Source organism: Pongo pygmaeus, chromosome 1, assembly GCF_028885625.2.
Source record: "Pongo pygmaeus isolate AG05252 chromosome 1, NHGRI_mPonPyg2-v2.0_pri, whole genome shotgun sequence".
Taxonomy (NCBI): Eukaryota; Metazoa; Chordata; class Mammalia; order Primates; family Hominidae; genus Pongo; species Pongo pygmaeus.
The window spans coordinates 163,528,450-163,554,273 of record NC_072373.2 but is presented as its reverse complement, the minus strand read 5'-3'; the positions used below and the strand labels follow the sequence as shown (position 1 = coordinate 163,554,273).

Here is a 25,824-nt window from a genome sequence, read left to right as displayed (position 1 = left end):
ATACCTGAGCTTAGAGGTGAAGTACCACAAGAGTCAGCTGTGGAGACATTGGAGGAAATCATAAAGAAGCTCACTCACTTTAAGCATTTACTGTGTCCCAAAGAAGAATAAAAGCCTGGTGAAATTTCTGCTTTAGCCAAGATAGAGTAACAGACCAATTTACCCTTCTACCTCAAACAGCTTAAAAATGAGCAAAATATATAAAACAATGACTTGCAAGACACTGGACCTCAGGCGAAGGCAGTGATCCCTAAAAGGGGAGGTGTGCGCTATGATTGCTCCAGCTTACCTGCTTGAGAGTTTTCAGGCCTGGCATAAGGAGAGCCCAGCTGACTTCCAGCTGCTCACGGGGAGGTGTTTCACTGAGGCACTCTACTACAAAACTGGCCGAGGGAAGTGCCAGGGGAAGCTAAGGTCAATGGGTGCTGCCGCCACCATGCACTGCAGAAGATGGCAGTGGAGAAGGCATGAACATGGCAGGAGGCTGGAAAAGAATCATCTGCATTGCAAGATCTGGGCATTGTGGCGTACTGGCGTACCCAGCCAGTTGTACTACATGAATCAGATGACAGGAAAGCTGTCTGTGCTACCAGGCACTGGCAGAGCTACATGACTTGCAAAACCTACACTCTGGGGACACTACATGCACTGCAGGAACCACACACAAGCCTCTTGTAACTGCAACAGCCTGGCACTACATAAGCCTTGTGCATTGCAAGAGCCTGCATTTGAAAGCAGGCCGGAAGGGAGAAGGAAAACCCCTTTCTCCTGCAATGTCTCTCTGGCGCCCTCTACTGACAAAACTAAGCATGGTTCTTGCAGGCGAAGAGAAAAATACAATAAAGATCCATTAATTTTCTCAGAGCAGTTAGTAAAGGGTGAATTGGAACGGAGAGGCAATGAATTGATTTTATATAGACATTGACACTGTGATTATAAACCTCATGTGGAAATTCAAAGGGCCTACCATAGCCAAAACAACTATGAAATGGAACAAAGTTAGAGGACTAACATTACTTGATTTCAGAACTATCATAAAGCTACTGTAATCAAGACAGTGCAATATTGGCTTAAAAAATAGACCAAATAAATCTATAGAACAGAATGAATCGTGAATCCAAAAATAGACTCACACAGATAAGGACAATTAGATTTCAACAAAATTTTCAAGGTAATTCAGTGGAGAAAGGACAGTCTTCTCAAAAAAATGATGCTGAAACAACTGTATATTCATATCCACACACACACAAAATGAACTGAGATCCATACTTGACACTGTATACATTGTAAGACTAAAATAGGTGAAAATGGGTAATGAAGCTAAATGTAAACTCAAAGATTTTTTTTAAACTTCTAGAAGAAAATATAAGTGAGCCAGTTGCGGTGGCTCATGCCTGTAATTCCAGCACTTTGGGAGGCCAAGGCAGGAGGACTGCTTGAGGCCAGGAGTTTGAGACTACAGTGAGCTATGCTCACACCACTGCACTCCAATCTGGGTGACAGAGAAAGACACTGTCTCAAAAAGGAAAAACAAAATACAAATGAAACTTTTGTGACCTTGGGTTTGGCAAAGACTTCTTAAATAAGACACCAAAAGAATGACTGGATTAGATATAACCCGTAAAAGAATAAATTGATGAATTAAAAACTTCTGCTCTTCAAATGTGCTTTTAAGAGAAAGAAAAAACAAAACAAGCCACAGACTGGGCTGCAAATTATATATCTGATAAATGACATGTCCAGAATGTATAAAGAAACCTTAACATTCAATAAGAGAACAAACAACTCTATTTAAAAACGTGGCAGACAGTTTAAGCAGATACTTTGCCAAAGAAGATAACTGATGACAAGCACATAAAAGATGCTTATGATCCTTAGCCATTATGGAAATGCAAATTAAAACAACAAGAAGATACCACTACTCACCTATGAAAATGGCTAAGATTAAAATGATCAATTCTACCAAGTGTTGGTGAGAATGTGGAAGAACTAAAACCCTCAAAGAAACAGTTAGGCAGTTTCTTTGAGAGTCTACACCTATTGTGTGAGCTAGTGACTCTCCTCCCGTGTACTTACCAAGAGAAATGACAGGGTATATTCATACTAATACCCGTACACACATATTCATTGCACCTTGATTTGTAATAGGCAAAAACTGGAAAGAAGCCAAATGTTCTTCAGTAGGTGAATGTATTTTTTAAAACTGTGGTATACCCATACACTACACCGCCACAAAAAGAAATGAACTATTATTGCACACAACTACGTGAACAAGTCTCAAAATAATTATGTGGAGTGAAAGAAACAAAAAATCACACACCTTACAATTCTGTTACATGAAATTCTAGAAATTGCAAATGAAGGTATAGTGAAGCATATTAACTCTTGCCTAGGGACAGGGAAAGGAGGCAGTGGGAGAGATTACAAAAAAGGATTGCAAAAAAGCACAAGGAAACTTTCAGGGATGATGGAAATGTTCATTTTCTTAATTGTATGATGATTTTACATCATATAATCTCATGGAGTTTTACACTATATATAAGTTCATTTTATTATATATCAATTATATCTTCATAAAGCCTTTTTTAAAAAAAAAGAACTGTTTTTCCTTCCACACTATCATCCCATTGTGTTAACTTATATGACTGATGTTACAATTTTGACCAAATAGACAAATTAATGGAATGAAGAACTAGTTAAGTGCAAGGCAAAAACTTTACCTCATGAGTACATAAAAGAACATGCTAAAGGCATTTCTCATGTTACTCGAAGAGCTAAGTAAGACAAGTCCAGGAAATAATGTGATAACATTGTACAATTTACTATCTTCAAATATGCTGCCAAAGATTCAGAAATCAAACTGAGGGAGAACCACCAGAGTAGAGGATTCTATTCATGAGGTGAAGCTATAGACTTCTACAGAAAGAGAAAAGCTGTACTTTTCTTCTTACATTTCAAAACACATAAAACAAAATAGTCAATTTTTAAAATAAGTGTTGACCATTGAGTACTCAGATAAGTTAGAAATGATACACTGCTGGTGAGAGTGTAAATTAATTCAACCATTGTAGAAAATAGTGTGGTGATTCCTCAGAGCTAAAAACAGAACTACCCTTTGACCCAGAGATCCCATTACTGGTTATATTCCCAAAGAAATATAAATCATTCTATCATCAAGACACATGCATTGGTATGTTCATTGCAGTACTCTTCACAATAGCTAAGACACAGAATCAACCTAAACGGCCATCAATGATAGACCAGATAAAGAAAATGCGTTAATATACACCATGGAATACTATGCAGCCATAAAAAAAGAATAAGATCATGTCCTTTGCAGGAACATGGATGGAACTGGAGGCCATTATCCTTCCCAAACCAACACAGGAACAGAAAAACAAACACCACATGTTCTCACTTATAAGTGGGAGCTAAATAATGAGAACACGTGGACAGAAAGAGAGGAACAACAGAAACTGGGGCCTGCTTGAGGGAGGAGGATGGGAGAAGAGAAAAGTTCAGAAAAAAAAAACTGTCAAATACTATGCTTAGTACCCAGGTGACAAAATAATCTGTACACCAAACCCCCAAGTCACATGTTTACCTATATAACAAACCTGCACATGTACCCCTGAACCTGAAATAGAAGTTAAAGTATTTTTTAATGGAATTGTAAGAGCCTGCCTTTTATCTCTTCTGCTGTTTAACATTGCCTCATAAATTGTTTTTCACAGCAGTTTTGATTCGGTGTATTGACATGGATTTTCTCTCTCTTTCCTCTCTGTGTTTTGATATGCCAGATGTATCGTTAAGATTACCGGAGAAATGGTGTTGTCATTTCCTGCTGGCATCACCAGACACTTTGCCAACAACCCATCCCCAGCTGCTCTGACTTTTCGGGTGATAAATTTCAGCAGGTTAGAACACGTCCTGCCAAACCCCCAACTTCTCTGCTGGTAAATATGATTTTGCATAAATTTTTCAGAGATATATGTGGCTTAGTACTTTGTACTTAGATGAGGGATATATCTTAGCAAGAGAGTCGCACTATAGTGAAATTACCACCACTCAGATATATTTGTAGATTCAAGCACAGAACTTTTACCAGCTATCAAAATTTGTTGTGGGTGATTGTGTGTGAATGTGTGACTGCATATGCATATACATGTTTTAATGGCCAACTATCTCGAGTAGTTAGAGAGACAGAGTAAGAAAATCTGTATCAGCAACAGTTTGTTCATTGTCTGTTTTACTCATTATCAACAGACAGTGGATGACAATGGTGGGAAATGAGCCAAATAACAAGAATAAAATCCTTTCATTGTATGAGCATCTTTTTATTTTTATTTTATTTCATTTTATTTTATTTTTGAGATGGAGTCTTGCTCTGTTGCCTAGGCTAGAGTGCAGTGGCACCATCTCAGCTCACTGCAAACTCCGCCTCCTGGGTTCAAGTGGTTCTCCTGCCTCAGCTTCCCAAGTAGCTGAGATTACAGGCGCCCACCACCACGCCTGGCTAATTTTTGTATTTTTAGTAGAGATGGGATTTCGCCATGTTGGCCAGGCTGGTCTCAAACTCCTGACCTCAAGTGATCTGCCTACCTCGGCCTCCCAAAGCGCTGGGATTACAGCCATGAGGCACCACGCCTGGCCTTCTTTTTAAATCAATTGTGTGTGTAGGTGTGACTGTGCATGTGCATATGCATAATAAAGATATCAAATTCAGGTTTAATAGTTAATACAATTTTATTGTAATGATCATTATTTTGATGGAATTTTACATGTATGACATAAAAGAAACTTATGCAAATATGTTTATATAAATGTAATTGTTCACATTTTCTATTAAACCTGAATTTGATGTCTTTATTATGCATATGCACAGTCATACAAACCCACACCCATGCCTGCTATTAAAATGATCAATTATACAAGTTAATTATTTGCAGTGAATGAACTGAAAGGAGTCTTCTTGACAGCTTCTCCACCATCAAGTCCTGATGTTCATCTACAAACCTCTCTCTGAAGTGACCACTTTTTTCTTTACTGCCACCTCCCTTGTCCAAGTGACCACTGTCTCTTCCCCGTACCACTGCAATTGCCTTCTTCTCTCCCTGAATCCAATCTTGCCCCTCTCCAATACATTTTAACAGCCGGGTGGTCTTTTATGAGTAAATCAGGTCTCCTTTGTTCACAACTCCCTGGTGGCTTCGCATTACACCTGTCCCAGAATCTAAACCTGTTACCATTGCCTTTGAGGCCTTGAGTTGTTTACCCTCGTCTGCCTCTCCGTTCTCATCTCCCACCATCCTGCCTCAGAATCCTTTTAGCTCCAGCCAGACCTGCCAATCTCAGAAACAGGCTGAGTCCTTTCCCACAACAGGGCTTTGTAGTACTCATTTCCTCCGCCTCAAATACTGTTTCAACCTTCTTCACTTGACTCCAACTCATCCTTTAGTCTCAGCTCTACTCTGCCTCCTGGACTATCCCATTCTCCTCCCCATACCGCCACCAACCAGCCCCAAACTAGTAGCTTGGTGCCAAAGTAATTGTGGTTTCTACCATTACTTTTAAATGACAAAAACCGCAATTCCTTTTGTGCCAACCTAATAAATTCTTTCCCCTTGTTATTCTCTCTAAAGGTACCCTGTTCTTTTCCTTTGTAGCACTTACTACAGTTAATAATGACATATCTATTTGTGTTTCTTCATTCATCCATCTCCCCCACAAGACTGTGCAAACCGTGAGGGAATGGAAAAAGTCTCTTAATTCAAATTCTTGCTTCAGTTTCCCTCCATGTTTTGGTTGTGCACATTGAGCCAGCTTATTTTTCAAGTTTCCTCCATCTGAAATTAGGAATTATGTGCCAATATCTTGCCAGTTTGTTTGTAAATATGACTGGTGTCATAGTTACAGCTTTTGTTGCATTTTTAGGCAGTTACGTTGCCAAGTTCTTAAGCATATGTGCAAACGTTGTATACATATATTAACATATTGGTCTTATACACGGAATCAAATATCACTCAAAATGGTTTTGCTTAACAAAATATTATATAGACCCTTAAGTTATTATTTGCAAAAGTAAAAAAAAAAACAAATAAAATATATCCCATTAATTTGGATCTTATGAACTCTAAATACTTGATCACTGTAACAGGGCTGTGATGAATGACCGTTTAGTCATCTATAGACTCTTTAGTTTTGTTATGCAGTGCCACTCCACTACCTCAACCACCACAACCATCCCCAGTTCTTTAAAAAGGTGTTGTTGACCAAGCATGATTCTAGATTGCAGTACCAGCCTTTAGTGTCTATCATCAGGCAATTGTTTCCTTAATGTTTACTGAAGAAGACTTCATATGTCACCACGGCCCCTGGAGACATTTTGGTTTGCAATCCCTATGACAGGGGCCAAATTGAAGTTTACATCTACTTTTTTCTTGTGAAAAAAGTTTGCTTGTAAAAAATATGCGGGAACAATTGTCAACTCAAGTATGAGACTGAAGAATGCTCAAGGCTTCTTGAGCATTTAAGAATTCCATCTCTGTGTAAGCATTTGATTGGCAAAGCTTTCTTGGATATTTATTAAAGCAGGTTCTCTAAGAAATTATCACAGACCTATGACAGCTTATTTTGCTATTAATCTCAGCAAATGTATTTCTTTAAAATAGCATTATATAATTGAGGGTTTCCCAATTATTCAAATCTACTTAGTACAAATTAATGACATGTTGCTAGATATTAATTCTGAACCTCTATTTTGGCATAGTGTGAAAGCGTTATTTGTAGAACTGATATGGGCTGGAATCTGGCTCTGTTTCTTATTAGCTGCATGATCTTAAGCAAATTATTTAATTTCACTGACCCTCTGTTACTCTTACCTCCTGCCTGCTTGTATAGCAACAGCTGTGGGAGCTTGGGTAACTTAGATGCTTTTCAATTTAAAAAAACTCAGATAGCCCTTATCAGCATCCCTAGCTCAGCTGACAAGGGGCAAAGTCTTAAGGACCAGGTGTATTTTCCACCCCCTTCCTCCATTTCCAGGGCCAAAGAGCTTTGCCTCGTCCTCAATAACCTTATATCCAGGGACAGCAAAACCACACTGGTCACACTGAGACTTGGCCACCCTTTCCTAACAGATCAGTGACAGTTTTAAGGCCCTGGTGTTTTTTACTCAGCTTTCTTGATTTATGTGACTTCTGGAGGCTGAATCATAGCAACTTACTTTTGACCTGTCTTTTCACTTTTTCACTGTATCAGCCTTCTCTCTTCTCAACCCCTAATTTTCTCTTTTTATAACAAGTTTGCTCATCTTTAAAAACAAAGACAATAATTCTTCCTTTGCAGGGTAGATTTTAATGAAATAGTTTATAATGCGTAGCATATAATAGGTGGTTACGAAATTATAACTACTGTTATTGCACTATATAGGATATTCTGAAAGTGAAGTGTCAGTAAACGTGTGTGACAAGTAACTGAATCATTTGTGGCCTCAGCTTCCTCATTATATGGGAAGTGAGTTATATGTTTGTACACTCTTGCCTGATTCTTTTTATCATTGAGATGAGCATTTGCAAGATAGATTGGGTAAGTGGTCTGTTTACAGGCCTCTGAGCAAAGCTAAGACTCTCATAGGGATATAAAACTTAGCTTATAGAGACTCTGCTCTTCTTCTGTATTATAACTACCATGATTATCATTTAAACTCCAGGATCATCTTATAAGTGAAGTGAAATCTTTGATGATTTAAATGCTCATGGATGAAATATTATGAATGCTGAAAAGGCAGCATGGTAATTTTAGTATCACTCTTTTCTGCTTAGTTGGTGATAAAGACCATGTTTACATTTGGCCAAATATTTCACTGGATAATTTCTGAGAAACTACTGGTCAAAGTAATTCAAAAGTAAATAAACGTATTCAGTTCCTTAATTGCATTAACTGACTAATTTAGACAAAGCTAGTGCCGTAGAAAGGGCTATTAAGTTTGAGTTAATAAATAATTCACTCTTTAAAGCTCCCAATTATCATCGCAATTAGTTAATATTACTGAGCACTCACTGAGATTGATAGCAACACAGTAGCTCCTCCCTGTGGATATTAATCTACCAACACAATAGCATTCAGAACTGTATTTGTATGAAAACCACACTACTGTTAATAGATTCATAATAATTTCTACAAATTGCCAAAAGATGGCTCTACATATTAGATGACAATTTGCTAAGATGCTTCTTGTAGGGTTTATATTTGTTTTAAGATGCTACTCAATCATTTTTCTTCCCAAATGAACAGTGATAATACACAAAATGATGCCAATACCAAGGAATTCTGGGTAAACATGCCAAATTTGATGACTCACCTAAAGAAAGTGTCTGAACAAAAACCCCAGGCTACATATTATAACGTTGACATGCTCAAATATCAGGTAAGCCTATTTACATGATCAGTATCTCTTCCACATGACGTATGTGTTTTCTAAAGTACCTACTGTTGAATAAAAGTAACTAAAGTAACACTTCTTTTAACATTATTTAAAAGCTATAACTCATTTTTTTAAATGGAAACTTTAAAAGACAACTTGGGGACTACTGACAAAAATATTCATACATATTCTTATTTAAGCTCACAAGTAAAATATTTTATCACAAAATTAGAGAAATGTGCCACAAAAAATGAAGTTGCAGAACATTATACTAATTAAGATTGTAAGTTTATATTGATAAACAAGATGATTATAATTTTGTTAAGAACATTACTATACTAAAACCTCTTATTTTAAATGATTCAATGTACACAATCTGCTTTTGTTTTTCTAGTAAGATAGTCCTATGAAAGAATTCTAATAAAATCTAACATTAAGAAATAGTTCAATAATAAAGGAATGTTTGATACATACAATATATGAGAACTTTCTTTTTCTGTCTAGAATTGCCCTTACCTCAAATTATTATTGATATAGTAAATAAGCCTAATTCATACTAGGATCCTGATAGTGCCTGAGTCTCTCATTGATTTCCAGCCACTTGACTGCCTAGATTTCTTTGTTTTTTTTTTTTTTTTTTTTTTGAGACAGAGTCTCACCCTATCACCCAGGCTGGAGTGCAGTGGCACCATCTTGGCTCACTGCAACGTCCACCTCCTGTGTTCAAGCGATTCTCCTGCCTCAGCCTCCTGAGTAGCTAGGAATACAGGCGTGCACCACCACGCCCTGCTAATTTTTTGTATTTTAGTAGAGACGGGGTTTCACCCTGTTGGCTATGCTGGTCTGGAACTCCTGACCTCAGGTGATCTGCCCGCATCAGCCTCCCAAAGTGCTGGGATTACAGGCATGAGCCACCACACCAGCTGACTGCCTAGATTTTTTTAAACTTTTTTATTTTTTAAATTGACAGGTACAATTGTATGTCTGTATTAGGTACAACATGATATTTTGAATATATGTACATTGTGGAATGACTGAACTAAACTAACATGCATTACCTCACATAGTTATTTTTGTGATGAGAACACTTTCCTTTCACTTTAGCGTTTTTCAGGAATACAGTATATGGTTATTACCTATAGTCACCACATTATGCAGTCAATCTCTTGAATTTATTCCTCTCATCTAACTGAAATTTTGTGTCCTTTGACCAACATCTCTCTAAACAAACCCCCACACCCCCCACCACCACTACCTCAACCTCTGGTAACCACCATTCTACTCTCTAATTCTATAAGATCAACTTTTATTTTTATCTTTATTTTATTTTATTTTATTTTATTTTATTTTATTTAGTTTTTTGAGATGAAGTCTCGCTCTGTTGCCCAAGCTGGAGTGCAGTGGCACGATCTCAGCTTATAGCAACATCCACCTCCTGGCTTCAAGCGATTCTCCTGCCTCAGCCTCCCAAGTAGCTGGGATTACAAGCACGCACCATCATCCTGGCTAATTTTCATATTTTCGATAGAGACCGGGTTTCACCATGTTGGCCAGGCTGGTCTCGAACTCCTGGCCTCAGGTGATCCCCGTGCGTTGGCCTCCCAAAGTGCCACTGTGCCCAGCCAAGATCAACTTTTAAATATTTCACATAAGAGTGAGATCGTGTGGTATTGGTCTTTCTGTGCCCGGCTCATTTCATTTACCACATTTTTAATGCATTATAATTTTTGATTAAATATGTTCAGATTATTTTTCTTCAAATGAAGGAAGTTGTACTTTACTAAAAATCAGGACATCTCAAACTTGACTGTTTCTCAATCAAATGCTGGTTCTGAATTGATGCTAAAAAGAAATATACATGTATATATATTTAAATAATATAAATATTTATTTATAATATTTATATATACAATCTGTAATATATAAAATAACACATTATATTCATAAATATAAATATTTATACAAATATTTTAAATATATTTATATAGTTTAAAATATTATATAAAATATGCAAATACATAAATATGATATATGTGAATATAATATTATATATGTGAATATAATATGATATATTATATGTGAATATAATATGATATATTATATGTGAATATAATATGATATGTGTGAATATAATATATAATATATGTGAATATATTATATTATATGTAAATATAGATAGATATCATTATTAAATATACATATATGTATATTTGGGGGTGTTAGGACCTAGCAGATTATATATATTAAATATACATTTTTTTATTTTATTTAATTGGCTTAGAATGCCACCCAGGTATCTATACTTCGTATAAGTTTCTCAAGGGAGTCTATGCATCCTATGCTTTGGAAAACATTTATTTAAATTGTTGTAATAAAACCATTTAAAGTGAAATATCTATAAAATGGTGTACTTTCCAGAAATGCAAAAGAATATAATTTTTTCTTGTGAGAATAGTATATACTCTTCGAACATTATGGATAATACTGAAAAAATATATAATATGGCATAAATTTATCACTTACAAATTAAAATATAATAGAAAACACATCTTATTTAACTTTTTCCCAAAATATTTAAACATGCTTAGTGACTGCTTTATGCTTTGAGAGAAATGAAAGGAAATAAGAAAGGAAAACTCTAAATGTAATTTTTTCTCTGAATGAGAAGTTAAATTTCAAGGCAGAAGTTAAATTTCATGTATGGTTTGCATCCCCAAAGTGTGAAAATAAGTTGGCAGTTCTTTCCCTTCGTGGACTCTAATTACATACACTGCATGTACATCTTCACTTCAGATAAAAAAATTTGTTTAATTATTAAATCCTATAGAGTTTTTTTCATTTCCGTATTTGTTTTTAAGTAAATCTAGAAATTAGAATTCACCTATTGCAGTATGAGCTTTGTGTAAAGTATTAAAGTGTAGGCAAGGGCTGGGCACAGTGGCTCACATCTGTAATCCTAACACTTTGGGAGGCTGAGGCGGGAGGATCACTTGAGCCCAGGAGTTTGAGACTAGCCTGGGCAACATAGTGAGACCCCATCTCTACTTTTTTAAAATAAATAAATAAAGTGTAGGCAAGATACCGAATTCTAGATTAAGTCAGCTTTCTACTGGCCACTGACCTCAGGTGCTTAATATCCCAGAACTTCAGTTTCCTCATCTACAAATAAGGGTAATAATGATATTTACCTATTTTATAGGTTGCTATAAGAAGCTAATAATAGCCTAATATATTTCAAAGTACTTTGTGAAATGTAAACAGTCCTAGACTTGCTGTTTTATTTTAATGTGTGCTCTGAGGAATCCCTTTTGCTGTTGTTTAGCTGTGTTTTTGTTGTTGTTTTTCAACAATGCAAGGAATTGGGTGGAGAAGCACAACTAGCATTTTGTGGAATTGCCCTTAAATCGCAGCATGTTTAGTTTCTGGCCCAATAGCATCCCCCCAGAAATTGGGACGATCAAAAACACATTTTCATATATCCAAAAAGCACCTCCCCAGGTAGAGGAACTATAATCAGGTTGAGAACAACTGCTGAGGACAAAGTCCAGAAAAAGGAGTGGGGGAGGGGGATTCTGCTCTGCTTTTGATCTGCTTTAGTTAATAGATTTCTAAATAAATGTTTGCCTGCAGAAAGCATTATGCTGCCAATAATATTTAAAGTTTAAAAACTATAATGGTTAACTAGCTTAAATTGTCATCAAAAGCCACATCTGTCATTTTATAAAAGAATCCATGTTGGGGCTTGTTTCTGCCACCACCGCTCCTGCCTTGAGAGTTCAGTCTACCTTCAGGACCCTTCTCCATGGTGATCACATGTGCAGGCATTTCCTAGACAGTTGTTTATATCCTTCAAAATCAGCAAAGCTCATCACACTCCGTGAATAAAAATCCAAGGGCATAGACACCACTCATCTGATCCCTGCAATGTACATGTACTCATGAGAGGTGACTTTCTTAGACACCTATTCACCACCATAATGAACGATCGAGAGATTCCAACACTGTGAATTTTTCACTGTGGACCCAGAATTCACATCAATATTATTGTCTTTACATAAATGTTCGTTGATTCTTCAAACCTGGCTTTTTCTTGGTCAAGCTCACAGCTGATTCTAATTAGTATCGACAGTAGATTATAGCACTGTAGCACTTCCAGCTAAAGGAATCCCAAAGGAAGTAAAAACTAGAAGTAACTTCCAGTTACTCCCTTTGGGATTTGCCAAAGTAAGGCCTTGAAACCAGGTGTGAAATCCCAGAGGAGTAATAATAACCTACCCTAGTCTAACTCACTGGTTTGTTGTTGAAGAGCAAATATTAACAGGTGACACTTATCAAAATGTAATTCCTAGTGTGTGCTAGGCATCCTGCTGAGTGTTTCACAAAAAAAAACACCTCCTTCAATCTTCCTGACAATCCTGTGGGTAAATATTATTGTTGTAATTCCCATTTAGCAGATGAGGAAAGTACAGAAGCTCAGAGAGGTTCTGAGCTAGGGACTTGTCCAAGATCACTCAGCTTGTAAGCAGAGTTGCAGAATCAGAACTCACACCTGGGACTGTCTAGCTTCCTGGCCTCAGCTCCTGGCCAGCATGCTATTCCACCTCCTTAACTGACATGAAGTGTACTGAAAACTCCAGAGTGCCACCGAGACTCTAGTAGCTGCTTTCGTGTTTTTAGTCTGTAACAGTTTACTTGAAGCACCCAGCTCTGTCACAGCACGCTTCATGGTGCCTCTCACGGTTGCTTGTGAGCAGCATAAACGACATATGACATTTTGTTTGATGTCTAAGAACATCCCTGTGGGAGAAAATCATAGCTTCCGGTTTTGTTTCAGATTAACGGTCCAGACTTAAATATTCTCTTTCCTGTCGTTCGGCAAGGTGTCTGCCCAGGGCATTCAGTCCACACCTCTGAACCTGGCAGTGAATTGGCGATGTGAGCCTTCAAGCACTGACCTGCGCATAGATTACAAATATAATACAGATGCAATGACGACTGCTGTGGCCCTCAACAATGTGCAGTTCCTGGTCCCCATCGATGGAGGAGTCACCAAGCTCCAGGCGGTGCTCCCACCAGCAGTCTGGTATGAAGCCTCCTATTCTCTCCACCAAAGGGCTCCTCTGGGTCAAGAGGTCACAGACTTCTTAGCACTTGTGTGTCCTGTAGGAGGGGGTGACAGCAAGCCTGTGTATTAGGGTTCAGGGCAGGAAATAGAAACCGCTGGTAGCTATTTTCAGCAAAAACTAATTCAACAGGGACTTCAATGCTTACACAATGGTGGAAGTGCTAAAGGAACAGGCTGGATCTCCAAAAATGCCTCCCAGAGCTCTGCAGAACTGGCCTGCCACAATCCAGGGAAGGAGAGAAAGTAGAAGGCTACCAGTAGAACCACTGAATTCAGGAAGCCACAGCTGTAATTCTGATCCTAGGACCAGCAAGCTCCTATTGGTACCTCCTTAAGTGCTTTTTGGCACCCACAAACCAGAGGCTAGAGTGGACTCCTGTTGTTAGAAGATCCCCACATCTGAGTTAAATTGCAGAGGAAAACAGTCAAGAAAGCTGCAGGAGAATGGCCTCTGCCTCCCTTCTGTCTTCTAAATCTCAAACCGTGCACGCAGTTGGTAAACCTAATTTGTACCTAGGACCCTAACTGCAAAGGCCTCTGAGAAATGTAGTGTTTCATTTTGTAGCCTCTGAACTATAAAAAGGCACACTAGAGAAGGTATGGGACTAGAAACTGAATAGATACATTGTGCCTATATCATCTGTTATAAAGGACTTGTTCTAGAAAGAGCATTTCACTTTTTCCATATGACTGTCAGAAGCAAAAAGTGGAATTTGTTTTAAAAATGAATGTCAGCCAGATCATGACCCCAATTTAAATTACCTTAATTAATTGATTAACTAATGCTCCTATCTATCTTCCCATGTATCTGTCTTAGCAGATTTATTTAAAAAAAAAATTTAACTCTACTTTGTCCTCTAAATTTTCATCTCATGGTGTTCTAGCTAGTTACAATAAGGACAGGGAAAAAAGAGATTTATGTATGTCTGGGAGGGGAGAGAGAGAGACAGGGAATCTTTAAATTGTAGTGCAACTTTTCAAGCTCTATTTTTAAAAATTAATACTATCCGGAAAAAAAAACATGGCATCCACTAAACAAAAACTCTTGGATATGCAAAACCCTTTTACCTAATTTATTTTTAGGAATGCTGAACAACAGAGAATATTGTGGAAGATTCCTGATATCTCTCAGAAGTCAGAAAATGGAGGTAATGGAATCACAAGCTTACTTTATTTAACATGTAAAGCTAAAATGGCTTTAGGTATTTGCCAACTATTACCCAAAACATGTAGCAATAAAAACAAGCAGAGTATTTCACTCCATTTTTGCGTTTACTTATTTCAATTAATAAAAGCAAATAATTCTTCAATGAATTCTCTTTTTCCCCTTTTCTACAGACTCCACATCAAACAAACTATCATTTAGACCTCTTAAGGAGGCATGTTTCCATCCTGTGTCAGGTTCCACACTCCCTGATTAGATATTTTTCACTCTTCTCAGATATTAATCATAGGTTGGAAAATACAAGGGCTTCCAAGTAGCACGTCTTCAAATTTTGAGGTACCATCTCACGGAAGTACAGTTTTACCAGTGTGCAAATAGAGTTGCTCATAATATTCAATGATAAACTTCATTTAATCACCATTTTGTCAATGAACGGTGTCTGATTTTGTATGTTAACTTTTGAATGCAACCTCCAAAATTATATCCAGAATGTTATGTTGACTGTTATCTTGTAATAATGTGTGTTTTTTTTTAGGGGTGGGTTCTTTGTTGGCAAGATTTCAGTTATCTGAAGGCCCAAGCAAACCTTCTCCATTGGTTGTGCAGTTCACAAGTGAAGGAAGCACCCTTTCTGGCTGTGACATTGAACTTGTTGGAGCAGGGTATCGATTTTCACTCATCAAGAAAAGGTTTGCTGCAGGTAAATGAGTATCTTGATTTTTTCATTTGTGAAAATAATGTTGCCTTGGCTACTCTTAAGAGGAATAGGTTGTGATTTTCTCATCTTTTTCCTCCACCTCTTTCCCACTCCCAACCCCCATCCCAACTAGAAAACAAACCAATTATTGAATGAAGTAGAAATAGGACAATGCACACTGGAAATCAGAAGTCAGGAGGCTCTGACTTCTAACTCTGTTTCTTAAGTGGGGCTAGTTGTTCCCATTATATAGATGTATATATACTGAGGTTAATGGAGTAAATCCTACTTTTATTATATTGACGAACAAGACAAATACGTTTTGCTTTTTTTTTTTTTTTTTTTGGCCAGACGGAGTCTCTCTCTGTTGCCCAGGCTGGACTGCAGTGGCGCAGTCTCTGCTCACTGCAAGCTCCGCCTCCCGGGTTCACGCCATTCTCCTGCCTCAGCCTCCCGAGTAGCCGGGACTACAGGCGCCCACCACCACGCCTGGCTAATTTTTTGTATTTTAGTAGAGACGGGGTTTCACCGTGTTAGCCAGGATAGTCTCGAACTCCTGAGCTCGTGATCCGCCCACCTCGGCCTCCTGAAGTACTAGGATTATAGGCGTGAGCCACCGCACCCAGCCTTGCCTTTTAATTTATCTCCCACCTGAAAACTTTTTGTTCTCTGACAGGACTTCATAGAGTTTAGACTTGTCAGGTTTAGCTGAGATCTGGGAGAATCTATTTTTCACTTTAATAGCAAACTCAAAGAATCTAGGCCACAGATCAAAACTGGTCACCCGTAAGCTGAATATGGCCATGAGACAGGTTTTATTTGGCACAAACAATGGGGTTTTGTTTTGTTTTTCAATTGGGGGAGAGGAACTCTCTAATACTAGAGTGATTATACTTTTCAGTGATTTGCTGGGATAAATCCTGGTTTTTTTATGTCTATTGTACTGATGTAATTATTAATTATACACTTTTCGCTCTCAAAAATGATCCAAATTGGAATATAAGTTATATGAGCACCCTTTCTAACACAAGTTGGATTCTCACATCCAGAAATAAATCTCCCAATCTATTCTGGGCAAACCCCAAACCTCTGCAAATTGTTGATCTATGGAAATGTGAAAAGGCAACTAGCTGATCTGAAAAACTGAAAATTGATTTGGAAACTTTATGTATCTTTTATTCGTATTGCACCTCTAAAGTATGCAGTATCTGGTTCCTAGGGGTAGGGAAGGAGGAATAGAAATGTTACCCATATAATAATTACATTATTGAACTAGCAGATAAGCTGTTGACATGTTGTTTTGTTTTGCAGGAAAATACTTGGCAGATAACTAATGAAATCTTATGCAAGGATTTGGAGGATTCATATAATGGAGAACTGATGTATGAGAAACAGGTTTTAATTTTGGTTTGATGAAAACAAACCAATATCTGCACTTGGGATGTATCAGGTGGAAAGTCAATGACTTTCATCTGTGATTTCCCTCACACACTACCGTGATGACCAGTCCTACAGTATTTACTTCTAGGTGTAATATTGTTAATGGTTTTAAAATGTAATTATTGTATTTGTAAATTGTACTCTCATTCCAGTAAGGCAGTTAGACACTTGAGTTTTAGCATTTTACCATTCCTGAAATGGATGTAATTTAAACTGTGGTATGTAAATTTAATAGTAGTATTGTTGAATGGCACAATGCTTACAGAGGTAGATTGCATTTTGTCAATATATAAAATTTAAATATAATATTGATAGCTGTCATAAAGGGGGTGCCACATATTAAAGAAACTTAAGTGGAACCAGAAGAAAAAGAAACAAACTTACTTTTCTTCAACCCTTAGTATGTTTTACTCTAGTGCTAAATAAAAATTCTATCTTCAAATGTTCAGTGGGTTAAATTCAGAAACTATTTCAGAAAAAATTCTAAGGTTACAGCATATTCAAAGAAAAGCATTAGTTACCACTTTTTAAAAAGCTTTTTTTTCAAACTGCAAATTTCATAAAAATGCAAACTGTGTAAACAGGGCCTCTTATTTTTATAACTTGTGTAAAAAGGGAAAGCAATTCATATTTAAAGTTTACGTATATTAAATTATAATCAAGAGTAAAGAAGATGTTGAAGTCTTAACTACTTGCCCCTCTCTACAGTTTAGCAAATGTGGGGATTGCTGAATAATCAGTCAGACTAAAGCCAAAATTGTGATTTTAAGATTTCAAGACTTTCCATAGTTGAACTGGTTAACAACTTTTGCTTAATTACTCTGAATAGATGATCTTACTCATCCAGTATGGGGGAATGATACCTCGCGTCTTCCTCTTTACCCACAGGAATCAAAACGCTGAGACTGAGAATTTTAGGGAAAAAAAAAAGTCCCCTGTTTAGATCCAGAAGGAGAGTTTTAATCATTGTTTATATCATTTGAGAATGAAAAAATAAGCTTTATAAATGAAATTCTATTCACATTACTGTGTAATAAATTTCCTTTCGGATGATTGGGATTCATTGTATAAAACTGTAAATCTTTGCCATTCTTGGAGAAGCAAGAGGAGAGTTATCAAAAATGTATGTCATTTCATCGTTGCAAGGTATAATAAAAACTAATTATTCAATCTGGCCCCAGCATATGAACATTTAGAAAGACGAACTTCTTCGGGAGTCTCAGTTGTAAAACCTTCCCTCATTAAGATCAGAAAATGTTAGTCTTCCTTTAAGTCATAGAACTTATTTAAACATAAACCAACTTCTATTACAGGTTATGCTATTAAATAACTGTAATTATTAAGTTATTATTTTTATAATTAGTTGTTAAATTTCATTTTATACCCACTCAAATATAACAAAGAATTTTTAGCCCCTTTAAATTTTAGAATTAAATTAAATTTTTAAAGTCTTACTTCTAAAATGAGATTGTAACTGGCAATTGTTTATAGTGAAACTGTTTAAATTAATCTTTGTACTCCTCTATCAGTGCTTGCTACCAAGAGAATGTCCAAAATGATTTGTTTTACCATGGGAAAATTCTTACTATTCAACAAACTCTCAATTGGCCCCCTACAGCAGTCTGGTGTTGAAGTTTCTTTGAACAAACTAATTAATATGCTCATTTTATGTAAAGGTATCCAATTTGATTTTGAAACAAAAATAGAAAATGCAAAATTCTAAATTCCATGAAACATGGAATTTATGACACCAAAATCAATGGAGAGTAAGCAGCAGAAAACTGAGAATTATCCAGCATATGAATATAACAATGTGTTTTTAAGTAATCAATTCATTTAAAAAATTGAATATTAATACAAAGCATATTAAAAATGTGTAAATATTACCGGTTCTCATGTCTTTGTATTTATATTTTATTTTATCTTATTTTGTATAGCTCTAGAATGAATTAGTAATTAAACACAAGGGTTTTTTCCCAAAAAATAATTTTATTGATTTTTAAAAATGTAATTAAAAACATAGATTACAGTAATCTCTAACATTATTCAAATCTTTCTAGGACTAAATTAGGAACTATGAAGAAATCCTATAATCCCTTAATTGGTCTTTATGAAACAGAATGGGAGTCAGCAATTTCAGAATGATTGAACTACGAATAACCAGAACCTCAATAGAAAATGCATCCCTTCACCTTTCAGAAAAGAGATCAAATAATAACACAATAAGCTGGTATCAGGGATTTGCATTTTGACATTTTGTTGTTTCTTTTTAATTTTGTAGATTATAATCTCCTGTTACATCTATATCCACAGTACTGTAGAATAAGAATTCATGTCCTGAAAATGGTCCTAGGCAATGAAAGAGTCTCAGTTGTCAAAGACATTAAGTCAGATTCATTTATTCATTTTATTCCCAAGTCAGAATAAAATGAACTAGTAGGAATTAAAACTATATTCAGTACTAGGGGTTAAAACAAAAAGAAATGGTTCCAGTTAACCGGAACACCATTTCCTGAACATTATGATCTTTAAAAGGTTCTGCTTTAGCAAGATAAAAAGTATAAATGATGCTACTTTATTTTGGCAACGTGGAAATTATGTTTTTCTTTTCCAATAAAATCCATATTTTCATGAAATTTTTAAAAATAAATTTTTATTAAGAATTAGTCTGAATTTTATTATAATTGAAATTTATAATTACTAAGAATTAAATTTTTAATCATTTTTAAAGCTGTGTTCTTCTCTACACCCACAGCCAAAATGGAAATTCACTGTATGGTATTTGGGAATATATTTCACCTGTAAAAGAAAGAATGTCCACAATTCAAACGGTTTTGAGTTAATAGATAGGAATCCCTCAGTCAAACTACAGAATTTTTTTTGTTTTATATATTCTTAGTCAGCAAAGTGTTTGAGCTATAATTAGAAATATTTCCGTTTCTAAGTCTTCTTTTAGGAAAGCAGATAACTATAATACGTTGGCTCTGCCACTAACTCCTGCCATATGATATTGGACAAGTCACTGCCCTTTTCAGTTTCTCATCTTTAGAATGAGGAGTTGGAATTGACAGTGGTTTTCAAGCTTTTCTTAACAGCAGGGCTTTTTTTCTAATAAAATTGCACATGGAATCCTGGTAGGCAAAACAGCTCAAAGCAATGCAGGAGTTTCTCCAACAGTTTAAATCGGGGCTCCGCAGAGCATGGTTTAAATACCATAACAGTACAAAATGATCTATCAAGTGTCTTCCAACTCTGAAGTTCCACAGTTGTAATTTACTCAGATAAACCACCTTTTGAGGCTTTAAAAGCAAACTTGTAAAATCACAGTAATTGAATGATATACAATAAAAATTGACAGAGTGTTTACCATGTACCAGTCACTAGAGATATTAGCTCATTTAATCCTCTTATCAATCAAAAAATTGTAAGTACTCTTTTTAATTCCTGTTTTACACGTGATGACACTGAGGCTTAAATAGAGTAATCTCCCTAAAATGATACTGCAGCTGAAAGTAACCCAGTTATTCTGACTGCAAAGGAAACGCCTTAATTACTTTGTCCATCCTGAACAAAACCGTCTGTTTTATGTCACTATATATAATCCATTTGAATGCCAAGGTAAAAGGCACCATGAAAAACCATTACCAAAATAAGGATAACCCCAGTAACAAAACTGTCAAGAAAGAATCACTGCTTCTCAAAGTATGATTGGTATCATCACTTATTAATGTTTTGCATCATCATTTATTAATGATTTTGGCTTGGTCACCACTATGCCTGGAAGATAGCAGGCACTGATAAACATTGTTAAACACCGTAACAACACACAGTGATCTATCACATGTCAATGTCTTCCATCTCTGAAATTCCATGATTTTACTCAGATAAACCACCTTTTGAGGCATTATAAGGAAACATGTATAATCAAGTTCATACAAGCTATACACAGTAGGCATCAATAAATTTGTATTGACGGCATAAACTTCTAGGGATGAGATTTGGGAATATACATTTTGATAAGTGCCCCAAATTTGAGAATCATTGCTCTAGTAGATCTCTAAGGTCCTTCTTAGTTCTGACATTATATCAGATTTTAAGCATTAAATTCTAAGATGAAAACCATTTTTCTAGTCAGTTTATTTTTCATTCAGTCCACTTAATTTCCTCCAATCTTAAAAAAAAATTTTCCCTAGGAAAATCCCTATCTTTTTCTTAAAGTTACTCTGTTATGCTATCTGTCTCAAAGTAGCCTGAAATGCATTTTCTCATTTTCATATTTCTGTCCTTTTCTTCAATGTCTTAAAAGACTTGAAGTAGAAGGGAGGTTGCAAGCTGTTATTTATTCAAATACAAAATCCTAATCAATGTTTCCTTCTTTGCAAGGGACATTCAGATCTCTAACTTGTGAGTCGAACCTATTTATTTTGTAAGCTTCTGACTTTACAAACATGTGGTAGCCTCATTCTAAAAGAGTTGCACTGATATTTTTTCTCAAAATAACCACAGGCTGTAAATTAAATTGAACAATACATTAAAATATGCAGATACATACTAAACAGATGAGTGTGTGTGTATGTGTCTGTGTTTAACCTTTTCCTTTTCCAAAAGATTATACATTTGAGCAAAATCCCATTCAGTCTACTGAACTACAGTACTCATTTTGCCACATGGTTTTCTGATCAGCAATTTTTTTAAAAAATGGAAGCGTTACATTATATTTAATAATATCAAAACAAAAGTGATCTCTACATATAGCTTTGAAAGTTAATATAATATGATGTGTCCATGCAATGAGTCAAATTAGATTGTTGATATAAATGAACAAATCAATCCAAGTTACATTGATTAAAGGGACTATTCGGATGACCAGCCTCACCATCTTTTACTGTGTGCACTTTCCTCTTAAGGCTTTATTGTATTTTCCCTGCTCCTTTAGGCTTTTTTTTCATGTGGAAAACAGTATCTAAATGCCATTCGCTCACTTATGAATTAAATATGGCTACCATTAATGTTCCTTTTTGTCAGTGGAGTGTATGGAAGGAAAATGAGATAGAAGTACATTGCTTAAGTCTCTAAATATTAAAAACAACAACAAAACACTTGCCTTTCTCTTGTGTCATTGCTTCAATGTTCTGTCATCTTCTGCAAGCTAGAGTTGCACTGTTGACATCTAATTAAGATCTAAATATCTTTCATGAAGGAATGTCAAATGTAAAGTCTGTTGAGTTGACCATGGTGAACCTCTTGATTGGCCCTCACGTTAATATCTGATTTCTCTCCTAAATGGGTATGTCTATGAGGAAAAGACACCTATTTGTTGAAATTGACCATGGGTATAATAGTTTATTCTCTAGGTTTAACTTCTAAAATTATTTTTCCTTTGATTTCTAACTGCCTCCTTCTATCCCTAGAGTAATACCTTGCCTACCTTAAACACATCTTTATCGTTGTAAAAAATGTTTTGGCAAAAAGCAAATATATTTTTAAATGTCCCGTAATGTTTTAAAGAAAAGAAGTAAAGTGTATTTGGGCTATGCTCACCAATATTCCAGTATTTTACAAATTGTGTTCTGCAAGATGTTCATTGTGGTCTGAGAACAAATGGTCCTATACTTTAATTCTCTCTCCTTGGACATTAACAATAAATGTTAGTGTTTTAATGAAGCTTAAGAAAGTTATTGAATCAGGTAAAAAAAAGTTTTTTTTCTAAGCACACCTTGAGAAACCTTTGGAAAAGTTTTCTTTTAACACTAGTTTATATATCCTTCAATAATTGTAAATAAAATAACCAGGAATGCTTTGAAAAAAATGCTTCTGGAATTTTGTTTTAATTTTAAGAGAATTCCTGTCATTTCAAATGAATTGTTATCTATTTTAAATTTCATTAGTATCTCTTAGTGAATTTAACTTTATCATCTAAAATATTCAAAACAAAACAATAAAATTATTTTAATTGTTTTTGTATTATTCTTAAGGCTTGCACCTATGACCAGCATATCAGACCCCTATCTGTTGAAGATGTTTCCAATTCTTTGCCGTGTGGAATTAATGCCAGTGAATAATCTTCAGTAATGTTTTACTAAACAGCTTTAGGAAACCGAATCATGATAGATCAATGTTGACAGTATTTTTACATAAGCTTGTCAGAAATTATATTAAAAACACTTTGGGGAAAGCTAAGAGCAGTGCACTGTTTAGCACAGATTTTGCGAGATTCTATACTCTTTTAATGAGCATTTCACAGGTTTTTTTTTGTTATCTTTTTTTTTTTTTTTTTTTTTGCTTTGCTTTACTTTGCCAATCAGTTACTTTTATACCAAATTAACAAAGTTTATTTAAAAACTTCCTGGTTAAATTGTCTGTTATCATATAGAAAAGAATCAAACTGAATCACTTTACATTTCTCTAAAGATAGTTCAGTTTTTAACCCATCCAGAGTTTGTAAATCAGCCTGATAGATCATAAGCCATTTATAATTTTTAAACATTCCATTGAATGAGTATATCATACAAATGTTAATTCCATCTCGCTCATTCAGTTTTATATTACTTTTATGACTTTTTTTTCTAGCAAAGTAAATGCTTGATGTTATTCATACACCATCACTCTAAGGTATTTTAAATCATACAACAAGTAACTATCACAAGAAGCACTGTCCCAAGATCCAAAGTCAGATTTTTTTTCCTTTTCAAGTTGCTAGAATGATAATTCATATAGCTGTGTTGATTTTTCAGGTCAGAATTTAGTTCTTGCTTTGTTAAATGGACATACATGAAAGAGACTGGCTCCTATCTAATTCATATTCTCTCTCTCTTTATCTCTCTGTCTCTCTTTCTCTCTGTGTATGTGTGTGTCTCTTTCCTCTCTGTCTAAGGGGAATTGGAAAATTGCTGCTGAATAATTTTTCTTGAAAAAGCCAAGTGTTGATATGATGATATATTAATCTTATCTATGAACAGAGCTTCACCACAGGCCAAGCAGTAATGTATACAGCTGGCTTTTTAAGCTGTTTGAACACTATTGTTTTTGATTAAAAAGAATTTTTGTTTGTTTTTCACTTGTATAGTAAAAGATCATATGAATTAAATGCTTGGATATTAATTTTCATTCCTACTAAGTGGCCATGTAAGGCATTGATTTTTTAAAACTTGAACAATGTAAGAATCTAGGAATCTCAGAAAGATTTTGTTGTGTTTCTATAGGTAATGACATCCTGTCAATTAAAGAAAATGCTGTGTGTAATCTGATTTGGTGGTAGCCTTTATTTAGAGCTCTCTTCGATCTATGTGGCAAAAATAGACTAAATTTCTTTTTAATCTCGTACTGAGTATATAATTTCACAAAAATACCTTGGGCATAAAATATTTATAAAATTATGAATTAAAATACTCAAGATGCTTTTAAAATTTAGTCAAAATGTTGATTCCCAGCCTTTTTCCTACACATCGATTTCAAAAGAGTATACTTTATTCTGACAGCCATTACTGCTTAGTCTGTGAAGAAAGCTTTACTGCTTCTATGCTGTGCTCAAGAGAAAACCAACAACGGAAGCGAAGACTTGCTCCTTCACAGAATTGCAGCAAAGCTCTCTGCTGGGCAATGGTGACAGGAAAGTGTGTAATTGACTTGTTGAAGATCATCATGAGACCATCTTAATATTACTTGCCTTATAAGTTAGAAATAGTATGGATATCACTTTTCGTAAATAATAATTTTTGTAAATGTTTTTTGTTCATAACTTTCCCAATCACCTATTTCACAAAATCCTGAATATGCAATTATTTATTATGACACATTACTGCAACTAGGGCTCCCATTCCAGAACAAAATTTAATTCTATATGTAAGTTGTTACTGAAATGCGATTTCTTTTTCTGGAAAATAAATGAAAAATACGAAAATAAATTGAATTGTGAAACTCTTTTACTGTCAGCCTCTTAAAATTTTACCTGCATTTCTGGAAAACTTCATTCCATGTTTAGGGTAGGGATGGTGGGCCAAAGGTCTGGGAAAGGTCAAGTGTTTAGAGTTAGACAAATCTCCGCTCTGTGATTTAAATATCGACTTGAGCATGTTACTCAACGATTCTACATTTCCTTATCTTAAAAAAAAAATAGAGTAATGTCCCCTATGTCATAGTCACTGAACAGATTCAACGAGATAATGTTTATCCATCACCTAGCAGTTCCTACCTAGTCCATAGTAGATATTCAATCAACAATCCTTTCCTGTACTTATCCTTCTGTGAGTAGAGATTGGGATGGGCAAAAGTATCTATTTCTCTTCTTCCAACACTATCCTAACACTGTGCTCCACCGGAATCCCAATGTATTACTGTCAGCTAATGCTAATTGCAGCAGGACACTCATCAAGAGCCATGCCCTTGGCTAGATGCTTGGAGGCATCTTGTTTCTGCTTCCAATGATTGCCCACTACAGGAGGGTCCCTATAGTGTTTATTTTGTTTGCTTTTGGTTTGGGGAGGCCCAATGGGCTTAGGCTGGGGATAGTCGCTCAAGAAGAGGAAAGGCCCATTCATACCAGCAGGTAGGTCCTCAACCCCAAACAGCCTCCATTTCAAAGCTTCTTAGACATTAACAGGCTCAGAATAGTCTTGCTAAGGAAAGGGAAGGAACCCAGCCCGGTTTGTAATACACTGGAGTTAAGACCATGAGTTTCAGGGGCCGTGGGCATATTATTTAACATTTTAGAATCTCAATTTTCCAAATCCTTTAAAGGAAGAACATTCCTTTCTTGACAGAGTTATTGTGACGACTAAATCCCAATGTTTGTCGGTATCTGGGGTATCTGGCCAATGTAAGCGCTCATTTACCTCCACATTCCACCGCCTGTGCCTTGGAGGGGGAACGTGCAAAGCAGCGTTAGGGGCCAGGGAAAGGGCAGGGGCTACTTTACTTTGCCTTTGCGCCTCGGATTTCCTGTGCTAGGAAACCGCAGCATTCCCCACTCCTGC

The 25,824-nt window shown here is 35.8% G+C and overlaps 1 protein-coding gene across 14 annotated transcripts in view; it reads left to right on the top strand.

The window, feature by feature from the left end:
* The window catches only part of SGIP1 (SH3GL interacting endocytic adaptor 1), a 214,751-nt gene extending 196,013 nt beyond the window's left edge, over window positions 1–18,738 (top strand). For all 14 annotated transcript variants that reach the window (XM_054483842.2, XM_054483836.2, XM_054483819.2 and 11 more), the window contains 6 exons: window positions 3,801–3,956; window positions 8,296–8,428; window positions 13,306–13,508; window positions 14,634–14,698; window positions 15,251–15,415; window positions 16,724–18,738. In XM_054483842.2, coding sequence (XP_054339817.1) covers window positions 3,801–3,956; window positions 8,296–8,428; window positions 13,306–13,508; window positions 14,634–14,698; window positions 15,251–15,415; window positions 16,724–16,746 — 745 coding nt within the window. In that variant the 3' untranslated portion in view covers window positions 16,747–18,738. The remainder of the gene's footprint in view (window positions 1–3,800; window positions 3,957–8,295; window positions 8,429–13,305; window positions 13,509–14,633; window positions 14,699–15,250; window positions 15,416–16,723) is intronic.
* The last annotated feature ends 7,086 nt before the right edge of the window (window positions 18,739–25,824 follow it).